Source organism: Drosophila montana, unplaced genomic scaffold, assembly GCF_035044405.1.
Source record: "Drosophila montana isolate Dmon_TW-CO22-7 unplaced genomic scaffold, ASM3504440v1 contig_1624_1, whole genome shotgun sequence".
Taxonomy (NCBI): Eukaryota; Metazoa; Arthropoda; class Insecta; order Diptera; family Drosophilidae; genus Drosophila; species Drosophila montana.
In genome coordinates this window covers 2,555,634-2,579,964 of record NW_026996559.1, presented here as the reverse complement: position 1 = coordinate 2,579,964, position 24,331 = coordinate 2,555,634, and the positions used below count along the sequence as shown (strand labels likewise).

The following is a 24,331-nucleotide window of genomic DNA, read 5'->3' as shown; positions in this document are numbered from 1 at the left end:
CAACTGTGCCTGCAACTGTGACAACATCACCACAAAACACAATTGATAACACCGCAAGGGAAATAAGGTGGTAAGGGGTCTGATAACAAAACCCGATGGTGTGCTGCCATACGCGTACATACATTTCTAAAAATTAACTGCAGGATAAGCCGCCTGGTAAACGTAACAATAACGTCAGCAATCAAATTGAAACTGTACAAAATGACAATTGGTTTCTGGACTAAGATTTAAGTCAATTGGAACATACATGTTTTGGTTGCATTACAATTTAGGTACCCCAACTTATGCAGGGTGATTGTGTTTCGCATTGACCCAGCCGGTTTTAATGTTATCTTTATGGTGCTGCCTTTGTTGTGATACTGCTAACTGTTGCAATGCCAAAATATTTGATTGTACAGCTATTTCCATTGATAATGATATCTCGTACTCCCGGTGTACAAGTGTGTGTGTGTGTGAGTATTACAGTGTGGGACCTGTTCCTAGTTCATTCGAGTCGGAGACAAATCGTTCGGCTTTGGATCCAACTGGAGCACAGTAAATGGTGAGCGGTGCAAAGGCACATCGGTTTAGTGGCTTTCATTGAATTAAGTTATTTTGAGTGTGTTTAAGCTCCAGCCAGTTGGGCTTTATCAGGGAGCCTTCCACAGCACAGTCATGCATGCATGCAACACATGTGTAAACTCGTATCTTTATCTGCGTATTGGAACGCTCGGTTAGATATTGTGCTGTGTGTGTGTGTGTGTATGACTGTGTCGACGGCAATTCTTAATCTCCTATTTATATACATATACATATATATCATGTTTTTCTTTTTTGCTGAATTTAGTATGTTTAGAGACGGTTCACGTAACGGCAAATTTGGGTTTTTTGTGTAAAGAGCGCGGATAGTTGACAAATTGGTTGTGGGCAAATCTTTTAGATGATGTCACTTAATAAGCCTGCTGGCGACCCATCGATCCAGCAGAACCCCAAATCGACAACTATAATCAAGTATGAGAAATCATCATGCCTGTTTTGCAATGAGTGGTTCGACGCCCAAACTTTTACGGTGTGTGGTTTTTTGTGCTGATCAAATTGTTAAAAGCGGGTTTTCAATAGCTCTTAACTCATGACTATGCAGGAACACCTCATACACTGTGGACAGGTGCTCGAGGAGTGCCCGAACAGCTGCAATGTCTTCATACCACGAATCCGCATGCGCTCGCATCTGAAGGAGTGTCCGCGCAGCAAGCAGCAGCTGCAGCGCATGAGCGCCAGCATGGAGCGTTTGGATCAGCATGCCGATCATCGTGTTCAGGTACTGGAGCAGGACATTACCACAATACGTTCCGTGCTGAATGAGGAAATACGACAGCGTTTGCATCTCATCACGGACGTTGGCAACATACGCAAACACAATCAAGTGGTCGAGGATTGGACCAAAGATACGGACGACAGCCTCACCGAGCTGCGCCAACAGCTCGAGGAGGAGAGGGCGCAGCGTGCCTTTACCGCCGAACAAAATCAAGCGGACTTTCAATATTGCTGCAACATAACGCAGGTATAGCCAGAATTCAAATCAAATTTACGTTCTTGGAGCATATCGCATATAACATACATATGTATGTATATTTCTTATATAGTCCCTAAAGGAGCAGGTGGAAATGAAAATGAACGATTTGCAACAGCATATTAATCAACTGTCTTCGGAGGTGAGTTTCCATCAGAATCAGCTGAATGATAATATTATGAAACTGGAGGAAATTGTTTTCGAAAATGAAAGATTAAATCGGTAAGCAATGAACTTTTGAATAAGCATAAAAAGTATTTTTTTAATTGTGCACACGTTAGAGATAAGTTTGTGCAGATTGAGCAGTTTCTGCAGGAGATCAATGAGGACATCAAAACGAAATTGGGAACCAGTGATTTTTCCACTTCGAAGCAAGCCACTTTGGACTGCGAAGTCAAAAATGTGAAGAGCATCGTGTGTGAAACTGAAGAGCGCTGCGATAGGCTGCAGAACCTGGTCCAAGATCTGGACAAGGCGCTCCACCAAACAATGCAGAGCATCGCGGATATCGAGAACCAGCTGGCAATGCAGCAACGCATCGCCAGTGTTCAGAATATAAGAGGTAAGCTACATACAACTTTCAGACATTCCTGCATATTCGATCAAGGGGGTGGAAAATGGGTGAGAAAAACTCGGCAGTATAGAGTTAATCCTAGTCGGCCCCCTGCATTAAAAAAGATTTTTTGGGACCGACAAGAAATTGACCTTCGCTCTTACATCCGTGGACACTCTTCTAAATTAAATAATGGCAACAGTTTTATAGGACTTTTTTGCACTGGATGGAGTTTTCTAAAGCCTTATCCTTTTACTCAACCTATAGATAAATACGCCGAAAAACTCAATATAGATAAAGATGCGAATATAAATTTTAAATAACAAAATGTATAGATATAACAATATTGTTCGATTACAGGCCATTTGATTTGGCGCATCAAGGACTATTCCAAGAAATTGGAGGAGGCCAAGCAGTATGATACAATCTTGCACAGCGCCATGTTCTCCAACAAGGCATTTGGATACGCCTTGCGTGTAAGTATTAAAAACAAACAGATTAACAAAGGTAATTCACATTAATATAATGCTTGCAGCTGGACATATATTTAAATGGCAAAGGCACTTGGAAGGGGCGCAACTTGATCGCCTGTCTGAATGTGCTATCTGGCGAATATGATCCACTTCTCACCTGGCCATGTCGTTTGCAGGCCGAGATTATCATACGGGACCAAAGTGGAATTACGCTGGAGGCACAGGACTATGTAAAGACCATCAATGTGCGAAAGAAGAGCGATGATTATATACAGAGCAACCAGTACTTCCATATTCCGCACAAGGTTATAACCAGTCGCAACTATCTACGCAACGACTCACTCTTTGTCGAGGTGCGAGTCCTGAAATGATGTCCTTGGCTGTTGTGTATATACCAAGACTCAAGCCAAACAACTCATGAGCAGCTAAGCAATAGCTTGTTTTAAAAAGCCTCGGCCGGATGCTAAGAACTATTGATAAATGTTTGCAGATCGTGCATACGTTATTCCAGTTTGCTTAATGAAGCATTCTAATTACTTAGCGTATAGATAAAATCCAATATGCGTCTGTTTTCATTTTTTCAATTATTAACCTGTTGTCGAATTAAAGCCAAAGTTCAGGCAAAACACCTGCCCCCATCCCAAAAATTGAAAGCAGCAGTCATTTAAAGGCATTGAACCTTTAATAAAATACATCAATACATATAGGTATATTTAAAATTCGAACAGTGTCAACTAGGTCAGACGTAGGGAGTCGAGACCATATTCAAATCCATTACATTGATAATATATAAAGAGCAAAAATTGAACAAGTTTCAATATATAATCATAGACAACATCTTTGAAATAAATAATTGCGCCTTCAATGTAAATGTAAATGCATAAGCTCTAGGGTTTTGTTTTTTTGTCGAGGCACACTTTAGACAGAAATTTTAGCGTTGGGATGTTTGAATACACAATTCCAAGCGTTGTAGAATTGAATTTTTACTTATTTAAATAAAAATAGTTACTTCATAGTCAACGTACATACATAATACATAAAAAGTAGAATACACAACATGTTAAACAGTTATTTTGAATTATGCATAAGTTTAAGATGAGCGCTGTTCCCCGACCAAAGCATACAGAGCGTGTTTGTAATGCCCAGAAGTGTCGCCCTAAAAATGATAAATAAATAAAAAAAGGTATAATGTTTTGATACACAAGCTGAATATATATTATGCGTATATGCTAACCTTTATCCAGCTCTTTAACGATTTGCCATACAAACGCTCGAAAGCCACCTTAATGTCCGCCAAATCAATCTGCAAGATGAATTTAAATAAATTTGCTTTACAATATGCAAAAATATCTATATATTGTACTCCCTATTTACCTCACAGCGTGTTATGATGACGCGAATCAATTGTTTGTCGTTGGTGCCAATGCCAGCCATGGATTTATGCAAGCGCGAGGCAAAGTAGTCGGCCTTGTTAGTGACACACTTGTAGATGGCAATTAGACCCTCCATAATATCGCCAGAGAACTCCTTTTTGAGCGCCTTCTCGAACGAGTGACCAGTCATGTTCTCGTACTCTTGGAATATCTGAAAAGTTCAAATGCATTTGTAAATAATATTGATTAAGCCGGGATGTTGTTGTCATAACCCACAAGTTTAAGTTGCTGATAGTTTCTTTGGCACAGTATCATATTAAACATGCTCTCATCGGTGCCGACGCGCAGCTCACCAGCCTTAAGCAGCTCCCTGGCATCCTCTTTGGCCTTGTTGGGATCGACACGACCACTTTCATCCCGCGCCGCGGTGCATAGTGAAATAAGCAGACGCTTAAAATTGCCGGAGGTCTCCGACTTTAGCTCCGACTCCAAATGTGCGCCGTATACTAAAATATAAATAGAGTACAAGTGTAAGTTTATATAAGCATGCATGTAGATAAGTATATCTGTTGAATCATGTGAGACTTACAGCGCAAGTACTGATTTTTGATGGTATGAATTTCTAAATTGGATAGCGTGCATAGAATTTCAATGAGCACCTCTTCGTCGGTGCCCAACCCGGCCATGGCATCATTAAGCTCGGCACAGTAGTAATCGACAATTGGACGCAAGAGACCAACCAACAGCTTTTGAAAGTTGGCACTTGTCTCCGACTTGATATCTTCAATTAGATCCTTGCCGAAGTGAGTTTTGTACTGACGTTGGATTTCCTGGCGCTGCTCGTTGCTGCGACGGCAAATGATCTCAATAAGTTTATCTTCATCTGTGCCGAAGCCTTTCATCGCTTTGCGCAAATCGTGAGCATCCTTAACCGGGTCAAACCCTTGAGCCGGGAACAATGTGGGAGTACCCTGAAAAAAAAGCACAAAGACAAAAGTCATTCTTATACCTTACGTGTTTATGTACAAGTGCGTTGCTATATAAATATGTATAATTCATCATTCTAGATGTGGGCATTTCCTGGGCTACGCACATGACGGCACGTGACATGAACGAAGCAAGTAAAAGCTTTGCAATCGGAAGCACTGTGTAACAACAAAGACTGCAAACCGGTTTTGCGCCAAACCGGATCGGACTCGGATTGCTAGATCCATATTTATCATGAACGGAACGTTGAACCTGATTATAAAGATGTTTTGGTTCAAAACTTTTTTTTTTGTATGCTCGAAAATGTTTTTGATAATTTTGTTCGGTTATCAGTTCTGTGAATGTAATGTAGATATACAAATTTAATTTATAATAAATTGAATTACTCTTTTGTAAATTGTAAAAAAGAAAAATGAGAGCCGAGTTAGAGCCCCTAATATCTGGATTCATAATCTGAATCTGTTTCACGATCCGAACCACAAGGCGAAGCATTGGTTCGAGCCGTGAACGGAACCACCGAACATTTTTGTTGAGTTTGCAGCCTTGGTAACAACAGGTTATAAATTTTGCCCAAAACTACAAATCAGTTAATTAATATCATTTGAGTAGATTTAGTGCACTTTTTTTTTAGAAGGATATCAGAACAATAATCCATATTTAATTAATCCGAAACTTTTAATGATATTTTCTGAGAATTGGGACATGAAGGAACATAGAGTTATAGACAAACCTCTTCGTAGGCCGTACAGTGTTGATTGAGAGAGTTCTGCACGTGCTCATGACCATACCCATGCCCATACCCATAAATTTGGTCATGACCATAGCCATAACCATGCCCCTGAACATGGTGGCTAGGAGACTCATATCCATAGGATGCTGTCATGGCTGGTGTGTATCCACGGTCAACTGGATAGGATGCATTTGGATGCTGATTAAAATGGCTTTGGCTATACTGCTGATATTGTAGGCCCTGATGGGGCGCCACATTGTCAACTCTATTGGTTGGATATGGTGGCGAAGATACATTTACATTAAGAGGGTATGATGTTGATGTGGATGGATAAGACGCATGCATTGGATAGGTTGCGCCACCGCCATGCTGATTTGGATATTGTTGGAACTCTTGCTGCTGATAAGGTTGTGCGGTGGGCGGTGGGTATGGTGAGGAATGCGTGACGTTCTGCTGCACTGGTGCAGTGACCCAACCAACTCCAAACGGCACATTAGGTTGCTCATTAGTAGAAGGATGTGATGATTGTGGCATTCCGGAACCCTATAAAAGTCAAAATACACATTCATTGTGCGTCGGTTAGACTGAACATGCGTCAACATTCAGCGAAGTAATCAAAGTGTCCTCCTAACAAAAACATGGCCACAATAGTCATGTGTCCAAGCTATCACAATTTGGACATAATAATTTATAATTGAAAATCATAAATCATGCGAAAATTTCTTATGAATCATAGTTTTTTTTTACATGGAAAACGTGTAATATATTTACAGCGAAATGGAAGGGTCTTTTATGTATCTGTATATGAACATTTCCCAGAATAGGTCCACCGTGACCTTAATCTGATATATATTTACCGTAAACTCACTGATTTTATTTTAACGCATTGAAAGCTAATCAGATTATTTACACATAAAAGTGAATAGTAAATAATTCTTGTAATAACATATAAGGAAGTGGTAACAAAATGAAATAAATTTATGCTCGGCTACAAAAAAAATAGATTGGATTTTAAGAAAAGAAAAAAAAAAAGAGCGACGTCAAAAACAATGTTTGTTTGTTAATATGTACATATGTATGTATGTATGTATCTAAGAAGCGTACGTTCGACAACTATTTAAATAAAAATTGTGATACTAAAAAAGAATGTGCGTCGTTGCTGGAATAGCCCATAATGCTGGTGTAAAATAAAGTTTAAGAAAATTCTACTTACGTATGGATACATATTCGTTTTTTAATGAGATTACTGGGTTAGGATATTCCTGTGAGATTCAATACTGTAAAAAGGAAGAAGCGAAGGAAATATTTTAAAGTAAATAATTAATTTTAATTAATAATAAATTTAACATTCTAAGCTACGTCACTGTATATGCAGGTAAGGTGAAAGATATCTTAGTAGTTGTAGGGTATGCCATAGTTGAGCACATTGATTGTTTTTGTTTATCTGAATTTGTTTATTTTATTATTATTATTTAGGTGTGACACCTATGCATACAAGCAAATATAAATTTAAGGTCACAGTTAATAAATAGTCCATAATATTCGCAGTCATTCGTGTAAGGCAACCATTACTATTAACTATACATATTAATGTAATTAGCTCCGATTCGGACAGCATAGCAACTACCATGCCATATATGTACATATGTACATACGCGAAGTTACATACATACATATGTATCTGCATGCGTATCTATCTTAATTTCACAACGACTGCTATTTCCCAAGAACCGGAACCCTACGAGTCTAGCTTATAATGAGTCACGTTGCGTAGCCACGTTGTCTGAAACTAAGAGGGTCCCTTTTTGCTGGTTCACTTCTGCATTTGCGTCATACGCTGACATGCGTAGGAAGCATATAAGGTCGTGTCAGGTTATCAGGTTATCAATTCGCTTAATTGCGCATTGCAAAAAAACAGCCAGAACGGATATGAGCAAAGAATCCAAGACTTGAATACTTGGAATTTGTGATGGTAATGTGATGGTAATGTCAAGTTATAGTTTACTTATATATGTACATATATTGTGTACTCCCCTCTGATGATTCATCTTACAGCCCACCTACATGTTTCAAAGATACATACGCATCACATTCGGATATCTGAGTAACGAGTACATGCAAAGCCGAAGTTTGTCAAGTGGCCAATGCAACTGCAGTTCCTTCTCTAATATTCACTTTGGAGAATTTATTTCCTTAATGCAAGGGCACGAAATCAACAGATGGGTGCATGTTGCACATTATCGCATTCATTCACACACACACACGTGCATCATCATCTATGGATGCCCGCATATAATTAAAAGTACACTAAATAAATGAAAGTTTCAATTGTCGCAAAACGTCTTACACATATGTATGTCTTATTTTCAGTATACATAAGAATGTATTATGTATATACATGTGTAAATACAGATACATATGTATCTATGTGTATCTTTATGCTCGAGATAAAAAATCTACGAGTTTTATAGCTCGTCTTTTCAAATAACAGCACATCGTTCATTAGCAGGCACTTTTAAATTAGCTGGCAACGTAAAAAGAAAACCGAAACAAGTGTCTATTGTCGGACTTAAATAGGCGTATGTATTTATAATTACTTTAAGTATCAACTCGTACGTATGTACGTCTACCGCGTAGTATATACAGCGTCAAAATGATATTATGAACTGAGCGAGCATTTGACAGGGCGGCACAACAACCTGTTGCTATAATATATCGAAATATATATAAATTATCGATAATTGTCGAGATTGTCGACATTTCATATGACATTTATATCGATTTAGTCGATTGCACGTACGTCTCTAGGCACAGCCAAAACAAACCGCAAAGCAACAATAATTTGACTGTGTTAAGCTGATGCCACGACAACTTGATAATGAATAATCGCGTGCGCATTGTCGTAGTTGGTGATTCGGGTAACTGTTGAATATGACGCAGCTTTTTGAATATTTCATGATTAAATTTCTTTTAGGTGTAGGCAAAACCTGCTTAACGCATTTAATTGCACACAATGAGTCGTTGATACGACCAGGCTGGACGGTCGGCTGCAACATACAGGTCAAAATTCACGAGTTCAAGGAGGGAACTGCACGTCAGTGCCCCTATTTTATTGAGTTGTTTGACATTGGTGGCTCACTCAGTCACAAAAATACGCGCAGCGTCTTCTACAGTGGCATACACGGCGTTATATTGGTACACGATCTGACGAATGGCAAATCGCAGGAGCAGCTGCTCGACTGGCTCTACGAGATTGTCAACAAAGAGGGAAAGGATACGTACAAATGTCGCAGTGCCTCGTTGCCGCCATCGCCATCGCCCGTCTATGGCACCGATGCCCATATGCGTTTTGATTTGGAGGAGTTCTTAGGCTCCACACAAATACCAATACTGGTAATGGGCACCAAGCTGGATCTGATCGATGAGAAGCGTCAACCTAAAACAGCTGTAAAGAAAGCCGGCGGTATAGGTCAGTATTGACAGTTGGCCACTTTTAATCTGTGTAACTGTGTTTCGCCTTGCAGCGGACAAATGCGGAGCCGAAGAAATTTGGCTTAACTGTCGGGACACACGCAGTTTAGCTGCCGGCACTACCGATGCGGTAAAGCTGTCGCGCTTCTTCGACTGTGTCATCGAGAAGCGCGAAAGCAACGGTTGTTCTGGCGCGCATATGGTCGGCCCCAATGCCACCGACAGACGCCGAGCCGCTAACTCACAGCCCACCAGCCCAGAGTTTCCGATGCATGCAGGCAAAACGTCAGCAGACGTCAACAGTTTTGTACCGCTGCTGGAAACTAGCGACCTAAAATAAACCATCAATAATTAAGGTTTAAAAGTTAAAATTTAAGTAAATATATAACAACTTATATACTTTTACACTAAAAACTAAACACTAATCTGGCTGCCGTTTAGGATTGGGCGCTGCCGCGCATCATTCGCCGATACCACTCGGGTAATACTGGCTTTACATCCGCGTCCCGCAGCACAGAGTACAAAATCTTATTTCGATCCGCGCTATAGTCAATCATCACAATTGCGTGCGAGTCGTTAATTCGCTGCATTATTGATCTGAGCTCGTGCAGAAAGTCTGACAGGAATGTGGCCATGGCAGCTGGGCTCCAAGGCTTGTGGCGGTGTAGTTCGCGCACGCTATATTCTTTAATTTCATGAACCAGCCCATTATTGTCGCGCAAGCCCGCTACAATAGTGCCAATGCCAACCAAAAACGACTGGCTCCACCAGTTGAGGCTCTTGTAATTGTCAAAGCTGCGCTGCTGTTTCTTTGTCATGTTGTGGGCGGTAGTCTTAAGCTCCACAAACTCAGCTAAACGCAGCTGAGCTGGGTCGTTCAAATCTCTATAAGAGATAAGCAAATAATTTTCGGATTTGAAATATTACTACTGTTTAAACATACATAGAAACGTTGCTCTTAATGCAGTCCATCTCGGCGCCGTAGATGAGGCGAAGTCCATTTAGTTTGCTGCGATAGATGCAGGCAAACTCTTTGGACTCATTTACTGGCTCGTTTGTAATAGGGGCAGTGTTTGGTATCTGTGTTGTGCAGTACTGCTCGAACTTGAAGCCCCACGAGCACAAGTCCAGTTGATTTCGTGTCATTTGTTCGCGTTCGATGCGCTGCTCCTCGGTCTCGACTTTGGATATGTAAATGGTGCCGTTAAAACGCGTTGCCACAAGGCGATAGTCGCGATTTCTTTCGTATGGCGTGCTCATTATCTGGCGCAGAATGCCGCGTAACGTAACGAAATCAGCAGGCAGCTCAAGACGCCCAGTAGACGACGTACGCAAGAGCTCCTGATGGTTATAGATGTACTGGCAGATCTGGTAAATATCATGGTAATCGGGGTCAACGCCCTTGCGTTGCACATTCTCAATGCCAGCATTGAGATCCAGCGGCATATCACCGGGGTGCGGCAGGCGCAAGAAGCACGAATTGTTGGCGTTGTCCTGGAACTCCCGTGCCTCGTTGACGCTGTAGAATCCAATAGGCTCAGGGCGGCTAAACTCTGGAAAAGCACCGGAGAAGGTTCCACCGAACCTATGCAGACGCACGTCCACATGAAAAGAGTGCTTGTCTTTCTTGCCGGGATAAGACATTTTGAAAGTAATTGTAAATATACAACCAAAACATGGGACAATTACCCGTTTTTTAAAAGAAATTTGGGCTGTTTATGTCTTATCGATATATCGATATATATAGTTTTGAATAGCGATAGTAGTGCGGCAACGTGACAAATGATATATGTGTTCCTTTGAAAAAGTGCCGATATTTTCAAACTATACTGATCTACAAATATAAAAAAATTGTATTGCAAAATAAACAAATATGCTTTATTTATCGTATGTCGCCCACAATGTATCGATGCATTTTCATGTGCCATCGATTATGCTGCCTATCGGTGGATGGCTGCTATCGCTATCACAAACAAAACAACTGCATCCGCCGAGAAACTTCGCCCTAGAGATATTCCATTGTAGTATCCATTTCGCAACAATGAGACAACAGCGAGAATGCATCGTTGTCAATATGCGTTCGGCAATAGTACTGATCATCATATTTGTGCTGACCGGCATAAAAAATAGCGAAACCGCCAGCGGAGGCAACCAAATGGATCTAACGGATGTTAAGAGTGATCAGCGCAAGGACAACAGCAATGCGGGCATCAATAATAACAACGACAATGAGGTATTTGTGCCTGCACTGGGCAACATGGGTAGCAAATCATCATCGGCTGGGGACAACACTAACGGCAATAGCACCACGAATATGCTGTGCCCGCTGGACAAGGAGATGCCTTGCGAACGGCTGCAATTCCCATGCATACGCTGCAGCTATAATTTCAACTGCCTGTACGGCCGTGATATTAACATCACCTGCGAGGCGGCCAGCAATGTGCAGTGCCAGGGGGAGCGTTCGTTTCAGCGTACAATGAACTGTCGCTATTGCTACCAAACGGAGATGTGGCAGCAGAACTGCGAGCAGCACGCCAATTGCAATTCTGCAGCAGATAGATACTATCGCACCAACTGCACTGTGCACCAGGATGTACTCTGCCTGGGCAGTCGTTCGTTTACCCGCAATTTACGCTGCAACTGGACACAGGGTTATCGCTGGAGCACCGCGCTGATTATCAGCCTTACACTGGGTGGCTTTGGTGCCGACCGCTTCTATCTGGGCCACTGGCAGGAAGGCATTGGCAAACTGTTCAGTTTTGGTGGCCTCGGCGTCTGGACAATTATAGATGTTCTGCTCATATCCATGCACTATTTAGGCCCCGCCGACGGTTCGCTCTACATTTAATCCGGCTAGAGAGCCCGTTTTGTCATTGCTTATATGCAGTGGACAGTCGGAATGGGTTCTGCATTTGATTACCTATGATGCGTATCATATAAGTACAACTTTTGTCATTTTTGCAAGGAATGAAGAAAAGATTGTATATTCTTAATACAGAGAAGAAGACAACTGACGAAAAACCTAGCTAAATAAGATAAAAAGTAAAGGTAAACTTTATAAAAAATAATTTTAAGCTTTAAACTAACTTTGAGTTGTTATTTAGATAAATATTTTATGCTAATTTACGAAATACGGTCTAGTTAAGCTATTTATGTATATATGTGAACAACGCATCTAGGTAAGATTAAATGTGCTCAACATTTTAAATAGCCAATTAGGATAAGTACAAAGCATTGTTCAAAAGCATGTTATATATAAGAGGAGACTGTCTATGAGTAAATGTAAATAAATATATCTACATATAACCTACATTCTACATCTCAGACCACAGGGACATCGGTGGTAGCGAGAGCAGATGAACTGGCAAGAGAGGGAACTACCGATTCCCTCCTCTGCAATGATCCAGTTGCAATCTCTAAATCCGAAGACAATAAGAGCTGCGGGTACTCACAGATACTGCATGCAGGGTCGCCCGACGCGCTTGTCCGCTTCGCTGTAGGAAATGCTCCACAAAGCTATGATGGCTAGATAGTCCCAGCTGTGCATCAGTAGTCCGAGCCGTTACTGGACTTTTGCTTAGCCCATTATAACGACTTCTGCGGAAGACGCGGGAAATTTCGCTTCTGTTCTGCGCCTGTCTAACTTTATGCAAAGATAGATTCCGTGTACTTGTACAATGACACATTACAACCATCAGGGCCTCGGCTTGGAGCTAAGTGAACTAACGGGAGTTGGATTAGGATACTGCGACATCGAAAAACGCACTCAATAACAAATTTCTGTATAGTATGGCCTTTGGAAAATTGGATGTTTTAAGCATCCGTCTTGTACATATTTGGAAAAACTTTTAATCGACAAGCATTCAGTTGTAATTTAATAAAGTACATATATTTCTTTTAATTTTAATATGCATACAGACATATGTAGATAGGTTATTTCAGTTCTTTGTACATTGTTTGTGTTAAAATCAAAATTAGATATCGGATGGGATGCTGATGCTGGAGGCCGGGTCGTTGATCACTTCATCATCTGCATCGTCAAACTTAATGTGCTTGGCCAAGAGCTTGGCAACCTTTTCGCGCCCGCGTTTCTGTTGCACACGTACCTTTTTGGACAGTTTGGCCTCGCGATCCTGTTCGATTTTGCGCCAGTATTGAGTCTCTGGCTGGCCACGCAGTACTTTGAACTGCATTTCGGCGCAGGTGAGTTTACGAGCCAGCTCCTCGGCGGCACTAGGCGTGACCATGCGCAGATGCGCCACCTGATCGCCCTCTTTGATGTCCACGTACTTAATGTCCGTGTACTGGCGCATGTCCGCCTTAAAGTCTTTCACGTTGACGCAGGGCTCGTGGAGCGCGCACTCTACAATCAGACCTGGCTCGTATTTGAAGAGCGGTGAGCGCTCCTGTGCCGCATCTTCCGCCTTCACTGCCGGTTTGGTATCGTCCGCCTCGTTGCCGCCAGCACCGTAGAAATTCATATTCATTTTATGTACGCCAGCGTTTTTGTTGCGCTTCCGACGCTTGGGTGGCACTGGCACTTCCGCCACGTCCCCGGCATCACCGAGGGGCTCAGTTTCCTCGTGGCCGCTACTAGCGCCGCTGTTACAGCTGCCCTTTGACTCGACCAGTTGCTGTTGCTGCGCCTGCAACTGCAATTGCATGGATGTGCACTTGTCGGACGGATGCTGAGCCTGAGAGCTGCGCCAGAGCTTGCTCTTGGCCTCGCTGATTAGGCGACGCTGCAGATTAAGGTACTTGTTGCGCAGGCTGCACCAGCTGCTCTTGGGCAGTATCTTCAGCTCCAAGGCGCTGGGTTCAATGTTCGGCTTGAGCTTGTCCGCGACCATCTTCTTTTTTTGCTTTCGGCGACGCTTTTGTTTTCTGGAAACCTCCTTGTCCTCATTGTTATTGTCACTGTCACTTGGCTGCGTGTTGTCTTCGTCTGCGTCGGTGGTCTCGGCGGCAGATGCTTCACTTTGCTCCTGCAGCGACTCAAGTTTGGCCCGCTTGGCTACCACGGCCTCCTGCACACCCTCTTTATCGCCTTCGCGCTTTTTTGTCTGCTTGGCTCCAGCATTTGTTTCTGTTGTACCCTCATGCCCGTCCGCGCCACTGTTTGCCTTTTGCTGTTGTTGCTGCTGAAACGATCGTATGCTGGCCAAGTCGCCAGGTTCTGTGTGCTCTGCCGACAGAACGCCCTGGACTTGAGCAAATGCTTTAAGAGCCTTTTCCACGGAACTGCTCTTTTCAAATTCGATGAATGCAAATTCCTTAATCTTTCGCGTGCCCGGGTAATGTGGCAGCGACACGTACGTGACCGGACCATAGCGACTGAAGACCTCTTTGAGCCAATCGTGTGTTGCAGTCGACGGCAGCGCCTCCACGTATAGGGTCTTATCGTTGACGTCCCTATGCTCTGGCAGCGCAGTCTTGCGACGGACTTTTAGACCGGTCTCGTCCAATTCAAGCATCTGCGAATTGGACAGTGACGTGGATATTTGCTGCACATCTTGTGTGAGCGTCTTGATTTTGTTGAATGTTAGAAATATGTCCAGCGGGACGTCTAAAAACAGTAACAACAATAGATGTAATAGTTAAAAGAGGTTTGGATATACATATATTCTCTTACATGGATCCTGCTCCACGTAGCGACGCAGAAAGCGATCCTTGCTGAGATTCGCATCACCAAAGTAAAACTCCATTTGAGTGCGAATGGCATTAAAAAGGTGGCGCTTACGCTTACGTCCTCCACCTCTATCACTTTTTGCCGGCGGTGGAGCCGTTCCGACTTCTATGCTGGCGGCAGCCGTTTCCGGCTGATTGATTTCCGCATCAGAAGATTTAGGTTTGTCAGGTTCTTGTCCATCACTTTTTTCGGAGACAACTGTTTTAGCTGCCATTTGTACTAATTAAAATCCTTTTAGGCAGAGTTAAATATAATAAGAGCGTTGCCAGATCAATTAATTCTTCAATTCGTAAGCTGTGCATACATCGATAAGCTGATTGACCGTAAACCCCTATATCGTACAATGTAACTTGTCATAGAAATTGGTTATTCTTGAGGGTAAATCAAGATGTAAGTAACTTTTAAGCAAAATAATATCATGGCTATGTTATATTCGATCCATAATGCTATCAAAATACTGGTTCCCGTATCGATAGTTGCAAAGCAATAATCGATATTGTATGTTGCAGCTCTGCAGCTTAACATTTTGGCGGTAAACAGATGCTATTGTTTAGGTATGTTGTACAGTGCGCGACGATAATTGCAAAATAAAAATAAAAATAAACCGCCTTATATATAAATACCCGATTAAACTTGGTTAGCGTGCAAACAACAATGCGATTTAGTAGAGAGTGAAAGAGTGGACTCAAGGCGACGAAGCAATACCCAACATAGTTTATCAACATTATCGGCATCGAAATTGGGATCGGCGAAGACAAAAAACTGGCAACAGACAACAAGAGCGGCAGCAAAACGCAAAGCAACGCAAACAAGCATTTTTTCTTGTTGTTTATTTTGTTTTGTTAATATGTGCGATAATAGTAGCAGCAACTTTAATTGGACAAACAACTAAATAAAGTATTCATTAATCAAGAAAAATGGAATCAATTGTGCTGCATTCTGACATCGCGCGTTTAATTTTGGGTGAGTCTGGTAGTCCCATGTCGTTCGGTCCCTTTAATGCTTTACAATTTCTGCGTTTGCAGGCTATTTCGTAAATAACAATCTAAAACGGGCGGCGTTAACGCTGTGCCGCACATCGCCGCATCTACATCAGGAGTTTGTTGCATTACGACAGGGCCTGCAGCCGCACAACTTTCTCAATGACGGTCTGGAAGAGATCATACGCGAGCACGTCAAAATCACGAGCATGGGTAAGCAGCCTTAGACACAATAATCCAGACGCCACTAATCTGAGTTCCTTTTTCAGTGGCCACTGCGGTGCAGAAGTTGCCAAACGACGCGCGCCAGCGCCTGCAGCAGCTCAAGCTGTCCGAGCGCGTAGGTGAGCTACTAAAGGTGGACAAGTCAACTTTCTCCTGCAGTAAAGACAGCGCCACTATGCAAAATGCGAGTTCAAATAAGCAACGCAAGAGGCGACGCATGTAAGTAATCTATCACCGCCCAGGGTACGTTTTTCCAACAAGTATTTATTGATTGTTTCGACAGGGATGAGGAACACGCGAACTCGGCTTCACCATCGCCATCGAAGCATGCCGCCCGCAAGCGTCGGCGTCTGCTGGATCCGCACTTGTACTGCAGTGTCGGGCGGAGCTCTCGTAACGTGAGCGACCATACAGAGGAAAAAGATTCGCTGGACAGCAGCACTGGCACCGATTTCACTAGCGAGCATTCGGACGATGCGCTGCATTTTCATGGACATGGGCCCAAAAACAATTCTACCCCTCGTACGAGCACCAGTGTCGAGGCAGAACGAGTGATGCCAACGCCGCAGACTATGCCGGTAAGCATGTGATAGAATATAGTGCGTTTTGTGATTATTGAAAATAACTGGTTTCACAATCCTACAAAAATTCCTATAATGTTATTCCATGCTTAAAAAATTCGGCTTGGATATCGAGAGCAAGATAACACTCATAATTGTCTAAATATTAAAAAAAAAAAAAAACAAATATACATGTATGAACGTTATTATTGACCAATCGTTCTCCTGTTAGCCATATGATACAGTTATCCGATCGTTCCTAATTGGACTAATTGGCTGACAACTACAAAGGTAAAGGAACTGGCAAGAGCCCGTATAGATTTCTATGTAGTAAATTGCACAATGGTATGATTTCTATTCGAAATATTTTGTGTTGATAATCACTATTTTGAGTGAGCTAAAATGAATTGTGCTGGTAATCACACAAGCATCTGTATATTTACAGGCATTAACGAACGCCATCATGACCAACAGCGAATTTCAGGCAAAGCTACTGACCAATATCAACGTGGCGCTGCAGTCGCTGACGGTGCATGCCCCTTCGGCAGAGTCGGTGAACTCGGAGGCGGTGCTAGATGGTCTGGTCAGGAATATACTGGAGGCAACCGAGAAAGATCCATCATTTGATCGCATCATTCAGGAGGTGGTTAGCATGGAGGCGCAATCGGAGGAGCCCATGACAGGAACACTTGCAACGGCAGCAGCAGCAACGGAGCCAGCGCCACCACAGACGCCGCTTATAATTCGCGCAGCCGTCTCCTCCGCGAATTCGGCGGCGGCTGTTAACGCCAACGGAGAAGTTAATGTGGTGAATGGCAACAATGGCAATGCCATCATACAGCTCAATGCGAACAATTCAATTGGCACCCTAATTGATCCCAATTTCAGTATATCCAAGCTCATAGTGCTTAACTCGAACGAGAGCGCGCAGAAGCAGCAACAGCCATCGGCTAACCTGAGCTTTTGCAGTGAGAATCTCATTAATTACGCCGACGGCGGTTCAGCTCTATCGGATGCTGATGCAGTTGCCGGTGTCGCTGCTGTTGCCGGCGGTCAGGTGTGCGTGGATGCCATTAATGGCCAGCTAACATTTCCCATGTTTCTGTCCAACGAAGGGCTGATCTCGCATTTGCCGTTTCTGGTGAACAACGAGTGGCTGGCGCAGCAGCTGCGCTCCGATGCGTTTGCCAACACGGATGTCTCCCACATTGAGATACCGCTGCCAGAGCCCATTACAGTTACCGCCAATCAGCTGCCGCCCAATTCGATAATCATAAACAGCGCCGTGAAGCAGCCGCCGACGCCAGTGGAGTCGCCTTCGGTGGAGCCACCGGCTCAGCTTATTGCGGAGCAGCCAAAGCCAGTGACTGCGAGTACGGTGCTGGTCGAGCGTTCTGCCAGCAAAGTGTTGAACGCCAGTGCTGTGCCTGCTTCGCTGGACTCATCGCGTCTGGTGCTGGAGCGCGTTACCCCTTCCACGTCGGGCATTGTGAATGTGAAGGCCTTTCGTAGTCTATCCACGCCCCGCAAACGCACCTCACACGTGCGCACTCTCAATTTCTCGCCTAAGGGGGTCACACATAGCCAGAGCACGCCTCTATCCACCCGCCGTCTCCAACAAAGGCAGCAGACGCAGTCACAGCAGGCGCAGCGGCGGGCGGAGCTAAAGACACGCAAAGAAAAACAGGCCAAAGAGCCAGAGAAACAAACAGACTTACAGCCGGAGAAGCCAGTCATTATAAAGAATGTCGAGATTCTGCCAAATTTCGGCAGCAGTTCCTGCGTCCCAGCAGCTGCAGTCACGGCTTCCTCTTCATCTTCAGCTGCAGCAGCAGCCGCAGCCGCTGCCGCTGCAGTAACAACATCAGCAGCAGCGGCAGCAGTAGCTACAGCTGCCGATGTCAGCGGCAATGAGAGTAACGGCTGCGTGCCGCCACTCTTTGCCATGGAGGAGACCAGCAATCAGACGGTGATCAAGGCAGTCACTGCATCCAAGCAACCAAAACAGACGGCCAAGTCGGCTACCCCAGTGGCAGCCGTGGCGCCGTCTACGGTGGCGACGCCCAAGCGCAAGCAAAAGCGTCGAACAGCGGCCAAAGCAGCCTGTAAGCGCATCATTCCGGAGGCGCAGTCACAGGACGAGGGTAACGCTGAAAGCGGCAACAAGCAACAGCAGGCGAAGAAGAGTGCATCAGTCTCATTGGATGACAGCAAGGAGAATCAAACGACGCCAACAGAGGAGGCAGTTGTTCCCGGTGCAGAAAAGCCCAAGGTGAGCAGCGAGAAAGAGGATTTGCTGGCCGCCTGGCAGCGCCAGATGAATAGCTCTAGCACTGATTTGGAGCAACGTTTACGTGAAATCAATGCCAAGCGCCTGGACGTGTTCCAGAACAAAGTGCGGCGCAATCGGCCCGTGGCCAAAAAGAAGAAAACACTGGCGCCAGCGACGCCCCTAGCGCCAAAACAAAAGAAACTGAAGTCACCGCCGCTCAGCACGAAGAAGAAGAAACAAAAGCTGAAGCAGCAGCAGATGAACAGCGCCGAGGGTGATTTTATTATAAAGATAACAACGCCGCAAAAAGCACCAAAAAGGCCCAAGGCTGTCAGCCAGAAGCTGAAAGAGTCCAAGAAACACAAGGTAGCCAAGGAGTCAAAGAAGATCATGGAAGCTGAGGAAACTAAGAAAATTATGAAGCCTGAGCAGCCTGAGCATGTGCAGCAACAGCAGCCGGAACAGCAGCAGCGGGAGGAGCAGGTCCGGCAGCAGATGCAACAGCCTGATCCAGCGCCCGTCAAGGCGGAGACCAAAGATAAGCCAGCGGAGCGCATAGGCAATATAGAAGTTCTTCTAGAGACGCCGTTCAAGGTCACGTTGTCGGAAGCGAACGACGTGCCGCCAACACCCGGCCCAGCGCTAATGTCGACATTGAATACGCCCTACGCAAAATTGCTGCCATCTGCGTCATTTCTGTTTGGCAGCGATACAAAGAGCATACTAGACACGCCCATGTTGACGGCCATTACGCCAGGCATGCGCCTGACCACTCCCTTTGGCCATGCGCTAAGCACGCCACACAGCAGCGCGGCCAAAACGGACTACTCCTCTGGGAGTTCCTATTACCGCCCAGATGAGGCCGAGCATACCGACACAAACGCGCAGTGCGCACTGCAGCCAACGCCGAAAAGGGATCACGTAGAGCAGGTTGCCAAGCAAAGCACCACGTGCATTGAGCTATACGCTGAGCGGGTGCCCGTCGAGCCCATGGTGTTGCGTCGCGTGCGCTCTTTTGGCAGCGAGGCAGTGGATAGCGCCGACGCTGCAGCCCTGTCTGGCAATGCGGAACTGCAGTTGGTGGAGACGCCACACTACAAGTTGGTGGGCGGTCTGCCCGATGCGGTCGTGGATCACTCCAGCAGCAGCTCCAGCGGCAGCTCAACCTCCTCAAGCAGCTCCAGCTCATCCAGCAGCGGCAGCTGCAGCCACAGCAGCAGCAACACAACCGCCGGATCAGCACACACCACTCAGGTGACGAACGCAGTGCTGCCTGCGTGCACCATAAAGCTGTTGGAATTGGAAAATCTCTCTGATATAAGCAGCACCGAGGATGAGGAATGGGTAAAAGCAGCTGCTGCCGCTGGCTCACTTAATGCACCACCCTTGGCCATTGACAGCGAGGCAGCGCAGCTAGTTAGCCAGGATGGTGAGGTGCGTTATCCGTTGCGCAATTGGCTGACGCCCAGTAAAGATGCTGCTGCAACTGCCGCTGCCGCTGCGGATGCGGACACTAGTGGGGAAATGGCCCCGCCTGCTCCGCCAGCTCCGCCAGCAGCTGTGCCAGCCGTCAAGAAGGCCACGCCGACTCCCAAGATCGCTAACGAGGTCAGCCAGCAAGTTGAATCCATCGAGCAGCGTATGTTGGATCTAGCCAAGGTGCGTGAACGCGTCAAGGCGAAGGTTAAGCAGCAGACGGCGCCAAAGGGGCGTCCCAAGAAACCGAACAAGAAGCTAACAACCATGCGCGATACAGCCAAGCTGACGAATCCCAATCCCATTCATGCAAATAAATCGCCTAAAAAGGAATCACAAACAACGAAGCCTGAGAAAAAAGCAAAAGTTTCAGCGACAGCAACTGAATCAGTTAAGAATGAACCAGCACCATGTAAACCAGTCAAGGCCAAGGCAGCCTCCAGTGAACCAGTTAAAGCCATCTCGGAGCCGCAAGAGCCGTCCAGCAGCAATCTCGATCCGGCGCTGCTCATTGCACTGAATCTAAGCGCCAAGAAACAGCAGCAACAGCCAAAGACTGCACGTGCCACAGTTCAAATAGCGGCTAAGCCGGCGCCTTCCACAAGCACTGGCCAGCGACGCGGCCGACCCAAGAAGCCTCCCAATACGGAGCCGTCGCGCTGCAGCATGCGACGCTCCTCGCGTCTCATTGACAATAAGAGTAAGTAGCTGATCCTCATTTGGCAAAGGCGACTAAATATTCTCTTTCCTGCAGCGCCCGCGCCTGAAGAGCCACAGCCTGGCAGCAGCGAGGCAACCAAACCAGCCAAGGCGTCGACCAGTACCAAGGTAGCCAAGAAACCGGCCAAGAAGCGTGCAGAGGCGCGCATGGAGACTGTAGCGCTTACATTGGCCACGCTGGCCGAGGCGCAGACAACGCAGCTATCGCCGGAACAGCTGCCGCCGCAGGCGCAGTCGCCAGCCCCAGTTGCCAGTGGCGAGTACGAATTGGACATGTGCACGAGCGCCAGTCATGTGGCCAACACATTCTGTTTCGCTTTTGCCGACAGCGGCAGCAAGCCGGCCCAGCCCGTGCCCCGCCAGCCGCCCGCCTACTTTACAAATTTTCAAATGCGCATCATGGTGGACAGCGAAATGCATACTGTGCGCATTACGAGTCCACAGCTGCTCCACCAGGCACAGCCCAGCACAGAGGACAATGCGAATGCCACATGCATACGCAACATACCTAAAAAACGGATCATACGCTTCACGAGCGGCACAAACCAGGACCAGGCCGTGGCCCAAGAAAAGCCGATGGCGGCATCAACGCCGCTGGCCAGAAACGCACAGAGTGAAGAGCGCGATGATAACGATTCCGAAGTGGCCTCCATGTAAGTTAAAGGATAACCTGAATTTATATCCAATCGATAATCGATACCGGATTTAAATCCATTGCCATTTTGTATACTATATACATGTACAATGCCACCTTCTGTTTTGGTTCATGTCAAAAATAACAGCTACGTTTTAAATTATTCACTCTATTATTTTTACTTGCTAGAAAAACGCAGTTTATAGTTTGCACCCAAAAATCTAAATTATACATATATCAATTTATAAAAGAGTAGGACAAAGCCTTAACCCAACCAATTTTAACCCGTCTTAAAACAACGCTACCAGCTATTCAGGCCAAAAGGCTCGCATTGATGTATTTATTTTACATTATTTGTATCCCATGATACTCCATTTTTCCTAGTTTTTCTCTAAAATACCATTTTTGTAAGATTTCACTGCGCTTAGAAGTAGTTTCTCATAATGTTAATTCGTATCATTGAGTAAAGCGAGATGGCAAGTGTGCCACACAGAAGTCGCACGCTTTACTTTCTCGTTCTAACGAATACGATTTGCCGTAAGGTTTCTATATCTGGACTGTTTTACTTTACTTTTCTTATGTTCTTTCCAATTCTTAACGCAGCAATACACCATTAAAGGGAAACACTAGCGAGGAGCAGCAATTGGAGGGGCACGATGCCGGCGTCCAGATCGAGGATATTGAATCGATACTCTCGCATTTGCATGGCACTTGAGTAACATAAGTTTCTACGTGGAATTACAGACCCCCATTGGTTTTCTTTATACACTTGCATATATAAATATAATTTTATTTGTTTTCATTTATTCATTTACGTTAAAACTCAGAAAAATGTAAACGATCTTGATTAATAATTACTTAGATGTATGTAGTTAACACGTATTGTGCGGTACGTATGTTGGTTAAAGTTTAAGGTTAATAAATTATCAGCTATACTTGTTAAGCAGCTCTGATATATAAATATATTATGAAATCATTAACATATTTTTTTTTGTATATAAAGCCACGCTTTAAATGTTGTCCATGCATTTGGCAATATTCGAAATTGGTGGCGAATAAGGAAACAGTTTTTTGTATTATAAATTTCCTAAAAACAATACATGATTGAGTATTTTTATTTATACGAAAGAGATGAATTAAACACTAATGCACCGTTAGTTATGTAATAAATATAGAACCTTTTAGGAGATAATGAGAAATCTACCTGCCACGTTTTAGATGATAAGCTCGCTGTTATACACAAATATATCCGAAATTTTAATATGTATATAAAGTTTCAAACGCAAAAACAATCAATAAGTGTGCAAATGTACCTGGTTAGCCAGACGAAATATATATAACCAAATAGTACTATGCACGTAGTTGCACGTCAAAGCGCGTTACGGCGCCTTTGCTTAACCGCCTCCTCCACAGTCTCCTGTTTAATGACCCCCACCAGATATTCCAACGTTTCCGGTTTGACCATCTCCATTGGCTGCCGGTATCTGAGCACAGCCAGTTCATAGAAGCTGGCATCCAGCGATGTGGCCGTGAACAAGGCACGCACCACGTGCTTCATGGCTGAGGCTGCGTCAGGGGCCCTGGAAATGACAGCTGTGTTCTTCTCCAAGTACTCGTTCACCGTTTGCCCCAGGCGGCCCGTCGTATTGGCCGACCATTCGTAGTAGATGCCCGAGGGATCGGTCTGGAATAGACGCGGCCTGCCATCTTCATCGAAGCCACCTATCAGACAGGAGACGCCAAACGGACGTCGTGCAACGCTCTGCGTATACGTCTGTTTCAGTCTGGCCAGATATCTGCGGGTACATTAGTTTCGAGGATCAGCCTTGGTTAACCTTGGTTAAACCCACCCACCGTGTAATATACTCCACAGATGCTGGCCGATCGAAGTTCAATCGGTGGCTCTGGGCCTCGACCTGGGCGCGACTCACCAATACGCGAGCATCGGCCGTGAGACCCGCAAAGGTCATTGCCATATGTTGATCTATTTTTTTAATCTTACGCGACGTACGCTCGATCTGCAGGGAATCAATGGCTCTCTTCTCCACGCCCAGCACAACGCATTCCTTGGTCCGAAGTCCCACCTGTGCGGCACAGCGGTAGAAAGCAATAGAATGAGCGATAAAAAGCAACAAGGAGGCCTTGCAGACATAATGCGGGCTTAAGGTATATTTCAATTGGAGCAGACGGACACGGCTATATCGACTCGGCCGATACTGATCTAGAATATATGTATATGCCGCAGAAAGGTGCACCTACCACTGTGGAGCCTTTGCGCACCGCCTCTTGAGCGTATTCGACTTGCAACAAATGCCCGTCGGGCGAATATATATTTACAGATTCATCAAAGCGAGACATTGTATAAATGAATCATTTAAATTATATGTGGAGATTGTGTTCTTTTCGTTGATTTGTCAGTCTTACAATGTAGTGCGGGGTCAAGTAATAATTCTATAATGGAAAACAAGCCCCGTTTACTATGTTATTATTATGATTCAGGTCCTTAATTCCAGGCAGAAAACTGAATGCTGTGTAGTTAAAATAGTTATATATTTAAAACTGCCCTGATCAATCAGGCAGCTGATCCACGCACAGCCCAAACCATTTGTTGGGAATCTGAAATTTGTTGTGCAGTGTGT

General features: G+C 44.8%; 8 protein-coding genes across 9 annotated transcripts; 4 read left to right on the top strand and 4 right to left on the bottom strand.

Annotated features, from left to right (window-relative positions):
* The first annotated feature begins 423 nt into the window (after nucleotides 1-423).
* Traf-like (TNF-receptor-associated factor-like) lies at nucleotides 424-3,785 on the top strand. Its single transcript, XM_064699702.1, has 7 exons — nucleotides 424-541; nucleotides 827-1,048; nucleotides 1,121-1,540; nucleotides 1,623-1,771; nucleotides 1,831-2,111; nucleotides 2,463-2,578; nucleotides 2,638-3,785. The coding sequence occupies exons 2-7, from the start codon at nucleotides 920-922 to the stop codon at nucleotides 2,944-2,946; spliced, it is 1,404 nt and encodes a 467-aa protein (XP_064555772.1). The 5' UTR covers nucleotides 424-541; nucleotides 827-919; the 3' UTR covers nucleotides 2,947-3,785.
* On the bottom strand, nucleotides 3,239-8,341 carry AnxB11 (Annexin B11). 2 transcript variants are annotated; one of them, XM_064699700.1, is made up of 8 exons: nucleotides 8,263-8,336; nucleotides 6,879-6,942; nucleotides 5,666-6,208; nucleotides 4,538-4,919; nucleotides 4,225-4,454; nucleotides 3,950-4,159; nucleotides 3,810-3,878; nucleotides 3,239-3,731 (listed from the first exon to the last, which is right to left on the bottom strand). In XM_064699700.1, exons 2-8 carry the CDS (start codon nucleotides 6,888-6,890, stop codon nucleotides 3,666-3,668), a joined length of 1,512 nt encoding a protein of 503 aa, XP_064555770.1. In that variant the 5' UTR covers nucleotides 6,891-6,942; nucleotides 8,263-8,336; the 3' UTR covers nucleotides 3,239-3,665. The 2 variants fall into 2 exon arrangements, with proteins under 2 accessions (XP_064555770.1, XP_064555771.1); XM_064699701.1 differs by lacking the exon at nucleotides 5,666-6,208 and having other exon boundaries at nucleotides 8,263-8,341.
* An 84-nt stretch (nucleotides 8,342-8,425) lies between these two features.
* LOC135440407 (rab-like protein 3) lies at nucleotides 8,426-9,561 on the top strand. The gene is made up of 3 exons (XM_064699530.1): nucleotides 8,426-8,583; nucleotides 8,640-9,134; nucleotides 9,190-9,561. The coding sequence occupies exons 1-3, from the start codon at nucleotides 8,544-8,546 to the stop codon at nucleotides 9,474-9,476; spliced, it is 822 nt and encodes a 273-aa protein (XP_064555600.1). The 5' UTR covers nucleotides 8,426-8,543; the 3' UTR covers nucleotides 9,477-9,561.
* On the bottom strand, nucleotides 9,488-10,893 carry Rai1 (Rat1 Interacting Protein 1). Its single transcript, XM_064699527.1, has 2 exons — nucleotides 10,080-10,893; nucleotides 9,488-10,021 (listed from the first exon to the last, which is right to left on the bottom strand). The coding sequence occupies exons 1-2, from the start codon at nucleotides 10,778-10,780 to the stop codon at nucleotides 9,574-9,576; spliced, it is 1,149 nt and encodes a 382-aa protein (XP_064555597.1). The 5' UTR covers nucleotides 10,781-10,893; the 3' UTR covers nucleotides 9,488-9,573.
* A 138-nt stretch (nucleotides 10,894-11,031) lies between these two features.
* Nucleotides 11,032-12,446, top strand: amx (almondex). The gene is made up of 2 exons (XM_064699529.1): nucleotides 11,032-12,184; nucleotides 12,241-12,446. The coding sequence occupies exon 1, from the start codon at nucleotides 11,046-11,048 to the stop codon at nucleotides 11,982-11,984; it is 939 nt and encodes a 312-aa protein (XP_064555599.1). The 5' UTR covers nucleotides 11,032-11,045; the 3' UTR covers nucleotides 11,985-12,184; nucleotides 12,241-12,446.
* A 557-nt stretch (nucleotides 12,447-13,003) lies between these two features.
* On the bottom strand, nucleotides 13,004-15,073 carry Larp7 (La related protein 7). The gene is made up of 2 exons (XM_064699526.1): nucleotides 14,769-15,073; nucleotides 13,004-14,702 (listed from the first exon to the last, which is right to left on the bottom strand). The coding sequence occupies exons 1-2, from the start codon at nucleotides 15,037-15,039 to the stop codon at nucleotides 13,111-13,113; spliced, it is 1,863 nt and encodes a 620-aa protein (XP_064555596.1). The 5' UTR covers nucleotides 15,040-15,073; the 3' UTR covers nucleotides 13,004-13,110.
* Nucleotides 15,074-15,357: 284 nt separating this feature from the next.
* mxc (multi sex combs) lies at nucleotides 15,358-22,672 on the top strand. Its single transcript, XM_064699595.1, has 7 exons — nucleotides 15,358-15,788; nucleotides 15,851-16,018; nucleotides 16,075-16,249; nucleotides 16,314-16,608; nucleotides 17,036-21,038; nucleotides 21,093-21,711; nucleotides 22,296-22,672. The coding sequence occupies exons 1-7, from the start codon at nucleotides 15,743-15,745 to the stop codon at nucleotides 22,405-22,407; spliced, it is 5,418 nt and encodes a 1,805-aa protein (XP_064555665.1). The 5' UTR covers nucleotides 15,358-15,742; the 3' UTR covers nucleotides 22,408-22,672.
* A 253-nt stretch (nucleotides 22,673-22,925) lies between these two features.
* Nucleotides 22,926-24,122, bottom strand: LOC135440437 (proteasome subunit alpha type-7-1B). The gene is made up of 3 exons (XM_064699596.1): nucleotides 23,952-24,122; nucleotides 23,547-23,776; nucleotides 22,926-23,488 (listed from the first exon to the last, which is right to left on the bottom strand). The coding sequence occupies exons 1-3, from the start codon at nucleotides 24,048-24,050 to the stop codon at nucleotides 23,062-23,064; spliced, it is 756 nt and encodes a 251-aa protein (XP_064555666.1). The 5' UTR covers nucleotides 24,051-24,122; the 3' UTR covers nucleotides 22,926-23,061.
* Nucleotides 24,123-24,331: the final 209 nt, after the last annotated feature.

What these genes read in the sequence shown, in the direction of transcription:
- Traf-like (XM_064699702.1), top strand. Translation starts at nt 920, where the DNA reads ATGATGTCACTTAATAAGCCTGCTGGCGACCCATCGATCCAGCAGAAC. An exon ending in CAGTGTTCAGAATATAAGAG is followed by an intron (nt 2,112 to 2,462) that starts GTAAGCTACATA and finishes GTTCGATTACAG; the next exon opens with GCCATTTGATTTGGCGCATC. An exon ending in CATTTGGATACGCCTTGCGT is followed by an intron (nt 2,579 to 2,637) that starts GTAAGTATTAAA and finishes TAATGCTTGCAG; the next exon opens with CTGGACATATATTTAAATGG.
- AnxB11 (XM_064699700.1), bottom strand. An exon ending in ACTATCAGCAACTTAAACTT is followed by an intron (nt 4,160 to 4,224) that starts GTGGGTTATGAC and finishes TGAACTTTTCAG; the next exon opens with ATATTCCAAGAGTACGAGAA. An exon ending in TCATCATAACACGCTGTGAG is followed by an intron (nt 3,879 to 3,949) that starts GTAAATAGGGAG and finishes TTCATCTTGCAG; the next exon opens with ATTGATTTGGCGGACATTAA.
- LOC135440407 (XM_064699530.1), top strand. Translation starts at nt 8,544, where the DNA reads ATGAATAATCGCGTGCGCATTGTCGTAGTTGGTGATTCGG. An exon ending in TGTCGTAGTTGGTGATTCGG is followed by an intron (nt 8,584 to 8,639) that starts GTAACTGTTGAA and finishes AATTTCTTTTAG; the next exon opens with GTGTAGGCAAAACCTGCTTA. An exon ending in AAAGAAAGCCGGCGGTATAG is followed by an intron (nt 9,135 to 9,189) that starts GTCAGTATTGAC and finishes TTCGCCTTGCAG; the next exon opens with CGGACAAATGCGGAGCCGAA.
- Rai1 (XM_064699527.1), bottom strand. Translation starts at nt 10,780, where the DNA reads ATGTCTTATCCCGGCAAGAAAGACAAGCACTCTTTTCATGTGGACGTG. An exon ending in ATTAAGAGCAACGTTTCTAT is followed by an intron (nt 10,022 to 10,079) that starts GTATGTTTAAAC and finishes TATCTCTTATAG; the next exon opens with AGATTTGAACGACCCAGCTC.
- amx (XM_064699529.1), top strand. Translation starts at nt 11,046, where the DNA reads ATGCATTTTCATGTGCCATCGATTATGCTGCCTATCGGTGGATGGCTG.
- Larp7 (XM_064699526.1), bottom strand. Translation starts at nt 15,039, where the DNA reads ATGGCAGCTAAAACAGTTGTCTCCGAAAAAAGTGATGGACAAGAACCT. An exon ending in CTACGTGGAGCAGGATCCAT is followed by an intron (nt 14,703 to 14,768) that starts GTAAGAGAATAT and finishes TACTGTTTTTAG; the next exon opens with ACGTCCCGCTGGACATATTT.
- mxc (XM_064699595.1), top strand. Translation starts at nt 15,743, where the DNA reads ATGGAATCAATTGTGCTGCATTCTGACATCGCGCGTTTAATTTTGG. An exon ending in CGTCAAAATCACGAGCATGG is followed by an intron (nt 16,019 to 16,074) that starts GTAAGCAGCCTT and finishes TTCCTTTTTCAG; the next exon opens with TGGCCACTGCGGTGCAGAAG. An exon ending in GCGTCTCATTGACAATAAGA is followed by an intron (nt 21,039 to 21,092) that starts GTAAGTAGCTGA and finishes TCTTTCCTGCAG; the next exon opens with CGCCCGCGCCTGAAGAGCCA.
- LOC135440437 (XM_064699596.1), bottom strand. Translation starts at nt 24,050, where the DNA reads ATGTCTCGCTTTGATGAATCTGTAAATATATATTCGCCCGACGGGCAT. An exon ending in TGCGCAAAGGCTCCACAGTG is followed by an intron (nt 23,777 to 23,951) that starts GTAGGTGCACCT and finishes TGTGCCGCACAG; the next exon opens with GTGGGACTTCGGACCAAGGA. An exon ending in TCTGTGGAGTATATTACACG is followed by an intron (nt 23,489 to 23,546) that starts GTGGGTGGGTTT and finishes ATGTACCCGCAG; the next exon opens with ATATCTGGCCAGACTGAAAC.